General features: G+C 54.9%; 1 protein-coding gene across 1 annotated transcript; it reads right to left on the reverse strand.

Annotated features, from left to right (window-relative positions):
* Positions 1-688: 688 nt before the first annotated feature.
* On the reverse strand, positions 689-1,306 carry LOC139254469 (claudin-4-like). Its single transcript, XM_070873689.1, has one exon. It carries the CDS (start codon positions 1,304-1,306, stop codon positions 689-691), a length of 618 nt encoding a protein of 205 aa, XP_070729790.1.
* Between the last annotated feature and the right edge of the window lie 3,405 nt (positions 1,307-4,711).

Consider the following 4,711-nt stretch of genomic DNA (forward strand, 5'->3'; position numbering starts at 1 on the left):
ATGCCTGTGCGCGTGGATCTTTTCAACGTGGGGTGACCGTTGCACACCAGCCACCACACGGGGCTTGACAGAGCTAGGCCTTGGTCCAGGGGCAAGGGTTGACCAGGACGACTGGAGACCTGCTCTGCTGCACGGACCCAGTGCGCCCACACATATCGCACACAGTGTGGGCTGGCCCCGTGCTGCCCCTGGGCCCCTCGGCTCTTCTGGTCCCCGAACTCTCGCTTTAACGGTAAAACACACTCAGCTCCCCGGTGACCCTGGTACAAGGTTGGCGAATGAACCCCCCCCCCCCCCAACTTCCCCCCCACCCGCCCTCGGGAGATCCTGGTCGAACAGTAGGAGAGGGGAGAGAGGGGGGGGTTGCGGAGCGAGGGGGCCCGGGGTCCCGGGGAGGTCCAGAGGTCCGAGAGCCGGAGCAGGTTCTGAAGCGTCGACTCCAAAGGCAAGCGGAGACGCGGAGGCGATGTGTGGGGGGGGGGGCAGAGGAGGCCATCGAGAATCCGCCGTCGGCTGTCCGGGGCGGTGTCACGGCAAGTCCCCAAAACGAGTTCCAAAGGTGGCTTTGTCCGTGGGACAGGAAGGTGGGTCGCCCGGCCTCCCGCCAAAAAACGAAGGACGGGGTTCCAGAAGTCCAGGGGCTGTGACATGGTCGGGGCGGGGGGTGGCGGCTGGGGAGAGAGAACCACTACGCGTAGGACTTGGCCGGCCCGGCCTTGAACTTGGCAGCGTAGGTATGCTGCTCCTTGGGACAGGAGCAGCAGAGCAGGGCCCCGCCCAGGATGAGGAGGCCAGACGTGGCAAAGGCGATGTAGATGGCGGACCCCAGCTCCCTCTTCTGGGCCTCGGTCACCGAGGGGTTGTAGAAGTCCCTGATGATGGTGTTGGCCGACCAGGCAGCCGGGATCAGGACCAGCAAGCCGGCCAGGACGAAGGTCACCCCCGAGGTCACGGCCACCTTGGCTTTGGTCGCCTCGTCCTTCACGCAGTTGGTGCACTTGGCCCCCACGGTGCCCACGATGATGCCCAGCACGCCCAGTATGACGCCGACCACGGTCAGGGCCCGAGCGGCCTGGAGGTCACGGGGGAGGGCCAGCAACGAGTCGTAGATCTTGCACTGCATCTGGCCAGTGCTCTGGACCACGCAGTTCATCCACAGCCCCTCCCAGATGGTCTGGGCCACCACGATGTTGTTGCCGATGAAGGCCGTGACCTTCCACATGGGCAGGGCGCAGGACACGATGGCGCCCAGCCAGCCCACCACCGACAGCGCCAATCCCAGGATCTGCAGACCGGTAGATGGCATTCCCGCTCAGCGTAGTGCCTGGAAGTACACCCAACAAAAGAAAAGGCCCCCTTCCGTTAGTTCACCGACTGATAGGTTCGCCGTGTGGGCTGCTGGTGACTGCAGTGTGCGGCCGGGCGTTAGACTAGGGACAGGGTCAACCTCGCCAGCGGGCCCTGCTGGCCAGCACATGTCAAGTCAGGACGGGGCTGGGCTGAGCTGGTAATCCGCTCCGTGGACGCTGACAGAGGGGGAGGGGGAAGGAGAAAGGGAGGGAGGGAGGGAGGAAGGAGAGAAAGACCGAGGGAAAGAAAAAAGAGAGAACGAGAGAACGATGGAGCGAAAGAGAGAACGAAAGAGGGAAAGAGAGAAAGAGAAAGGGAGAAACAAAGAAAGATAAAGAGAGAACGAGAGAAAGATGGAGAGAAAGAGAGAACGAAAGAGGGAAAGAGAGAAAGAGAAAGGGAGAAACAAAGAAAAATAAAGAGAGAACGAGAGAAAGATAGAGAGAAAGAGAGAACAAAGAGAGAAAGAGAGAAAGAGCGAAAGGGAAAAACAAAGAAAGGTAAAACGAGAAACGAGAGAAAGAGAGATGAAAAGAGAGCTAGCAAGCCATAAAGAGAGAAAGAGAGAAAGAAAGAAAGATAGAGAAAGAGTGAAAGAGAGAAAGAGAGATAAAAAGAGAGCGAGCAAGCCATAAAGAGAGAAAGAGAGAAAGAAAGAAAGATAGAGAAAGAGTGAAAGAGAGAAAGAGAGATAAAAAGAGAGCTAGCAAGCCATAAAGAGAGAAAGAGAGAAAGAAAGAAAGATAGAGAAAGAGTGAAAGAGAGAAAGAGAGATAAAAAGAGAGCTAGCAAGCCATAAAGAGAGAAAGAGAGAAAGAAAGAAAGATAGAGAAAGAGTGAAAGAGAGAAAGAGAGATAAAAAGAGAGCGAGCAAGCCATAAAGAGAGAAAGAGAGAAAGAAAGAAAGATAGAGAAAGAGTGAAAGAGAGAAAGAGAGATAAAAAGAGAGCGAGCAAGCCACAAAGAGAGAAAGAGAGAAAGAAAGAGAGAAAGATAGATAAAGAGAGAAACGAGAGAAAGAGAGATAAAAAGAGAGCTAGCAAGCCACAAAGAGAGAAAGAAAGAGAGAAAGATAGTGAAAGAGAGAAAGAGAAAGAGAATGAAAGGGAGAGAGATAGAAAGAAAGATATAGCGACAGACCACGACACTGTTTTGAAGAAGAATAGCAGAATTCTCCGTTGTGCCCTGGGGCCAGTTTTTATCCCTCAGCCAACATCGGAGGTCCTGTCGGAGGTGCCATCTTTCGGGATGAGATGTCAAACCCGAGGGTCCCATGCGCCCTCTCAGGAGGACGTAAAGTCCCCGGCCCCTATTGGAAGAAGTGTAGTGGGGGAGTTCTCCCCGGTGTCCTGGGGCCAATATTTAATCCCTCGACCAGCCTCACAGAAATAAAAATGAGGATCTGGTCATTTATCACGTTGCTGTGTGTGGGAGCTTGCTGTGCGCAAATCGGCTGCCGCGTCTCCCACATTACAACAGCGACTACGCTGTCAAAAAGTACTTCATTGGCTGCGAAGCGCGTTGGGACGTCCGCAAGATCCTGCAAATCCCCCGGGAGGACAGACGCACCAACGTCAGCGTCCTCGACCAGGCCCAACATCCCCAGCATCGAAGCACTGACCACACTCGACCAGCTCCGCTGGGCAGGGCCACATTGTCCGCATGTCCCCGACACGAGACTCCCCAAAGCAAGCGCTCTACTCGGAACTCCTACACGGCACGCGAGCCCCAGGTGGGCAGAGGGAACGTTACAAGGGACCACCCTCAAAGCCTCCCTGATAAAGTGCAACATCCCCCACTGACACCTGGGAGTCCCTGGGCCCAAAGACCAGTCCGCCCTAAGTGGAGGAAGTGCATCTGGGAGAAACATAGAAACATAGAAAATAGGTGCAGGAGCAGGCCATTCGGCCCTTCGAGCCTGCACCACCATTCGATAAGATCATGGCTGATCATTCACCTCAGTACCCCTTTCCTGCTTTCTCTCCATACCCCTTCATCCCTTTAGCCGTAAGAGCCATATCGAACTCCCCCTTGAATATATCCAATGAACTGGCCTCAACAACTCTCTGCGGCAGGGAATTCCACAGCTCAACAACTCTCTGAGTGAAGAAGTTTCTCCTCATCTCGGTCCTAAATGGCCTACCCCTTATCCTTAGACTGTGTCCCCTGGTTCTGGACTTCCCCAACATCGGGAACATTCTTCCTGCATCTAACCTGTCCAGTCCCGTCAGAATTTTATATGTTTCTATGAGATCCCCCTCTCATCCTTCTAAACTCGAGTGTATAAAGGCCCAGTCGATCCAGTCTCTCCTCATATGTCAGTCCTGCCATCCCGGGAATCAGTCTGGTGAACCTTCGCTGCACTCCCTCAATAGCAAGAACGTCCTTCCTCAGATTAGGAGACCAAAACTGAACACAACATTCGAGGTGAGGCCTCACCAAGGCCCTGTACAACTGCAGTAAGACCTCCCTGCTCCTATACTCAAATCCCCTCGCTATGAAGGCCAACATACCATTTGCCTTCTTCACCGCCTGCTGTACCTGCATGCCAACTTTCAGTGACCGATGAACCATGACACCCAGGGCGCTGAGCACCTCGAGTCTCGTCGCCGAGAGCGTGCAGAGACCAAGCGCAGGCAGCGGAAGGAGCGTGCGGCAAACCTGTCCCACCCTCCCCTTCCCTCAACCACTGTCTGTCCCACCTGTGACAGGGACTGTGGCTCTGGTGTTGGACTGTTCAGCGGCCCTGAGGACTCACTTTTCGAGTGGAAGCAAGTCTCCCTCGATTCCGGAGGGACTGCCTCTGAGGCGGATGGTCGCGAAATGCGCTGTCGAAATGCTGATTCCTTCTTTCTGCTTGTCAACCCCCTCACCGGACAAAATAATCGGTCAGCTTCAGGATCAATAAATTGCAACCGACCGCTCGGAGGTGAGAGTTCCCGAGATCGAACTTCACAGGGGATCGAGTGGGACGTACAAAGCAAAGAGTTTACCTGCTGTAAATGTGCAGAATAAGATTTGAGTCTCGATCGGTCTGTGTGTGTGTGTGTGTGGCTCTCTCTCTCTCTGTCAGTCTCCCCGTACCTGTCGCACACCTCGATTAATCCAGGGCTCGCCTGGTGATGGGTGCTTTATACCCCATCTCCCTCGGGTGGGACCCACCCATCTCCCTCGGGTGGGACCCACCCAGATCCTCGCTCCTTAAAAGGGAGTGCAGCCCGGTGCTGAGTCATGCCACAGTGTTTGTCACACCAACCCCTGTCTGGGCTGTGATCCCACCAAGGCTCAATTACCAGCAGCCCTGGTTGTCACAGAAGCAGTAATTAGGGATAACGAGGTGCTCGGAGCCCGCGAGAGAAGC

The sequence above is a fragment of the Pristiophorus japonicus genome, unplaced genomic scaffold (genome assembly GCF_044704955.1).
Source record: "Pristiophorus japonicus isolate sPriJap1 unplaced genomic scaffold, sPriJap1.hap1 HAP1_SCAFFOLD_543, whole genome shotgun sequence".
Classification (NCBI taxonomy): domain Eukaryota; kingdom Metazoa; phylum Chordata; class Chondrichthyes; family Pristiophoridae; genus Pristiophorus; species Pristiophorus japonicus.

Excerpts from the sequence above, each read along its gene's own strand:
- LOC139254469 (XM_070873689.1), bottom strand. The coding sequence starts at position 1,306 with ATGCCATCTACCGGTCTGCAGATCCTGGGATTGGCGCTGTCGGTGGTG.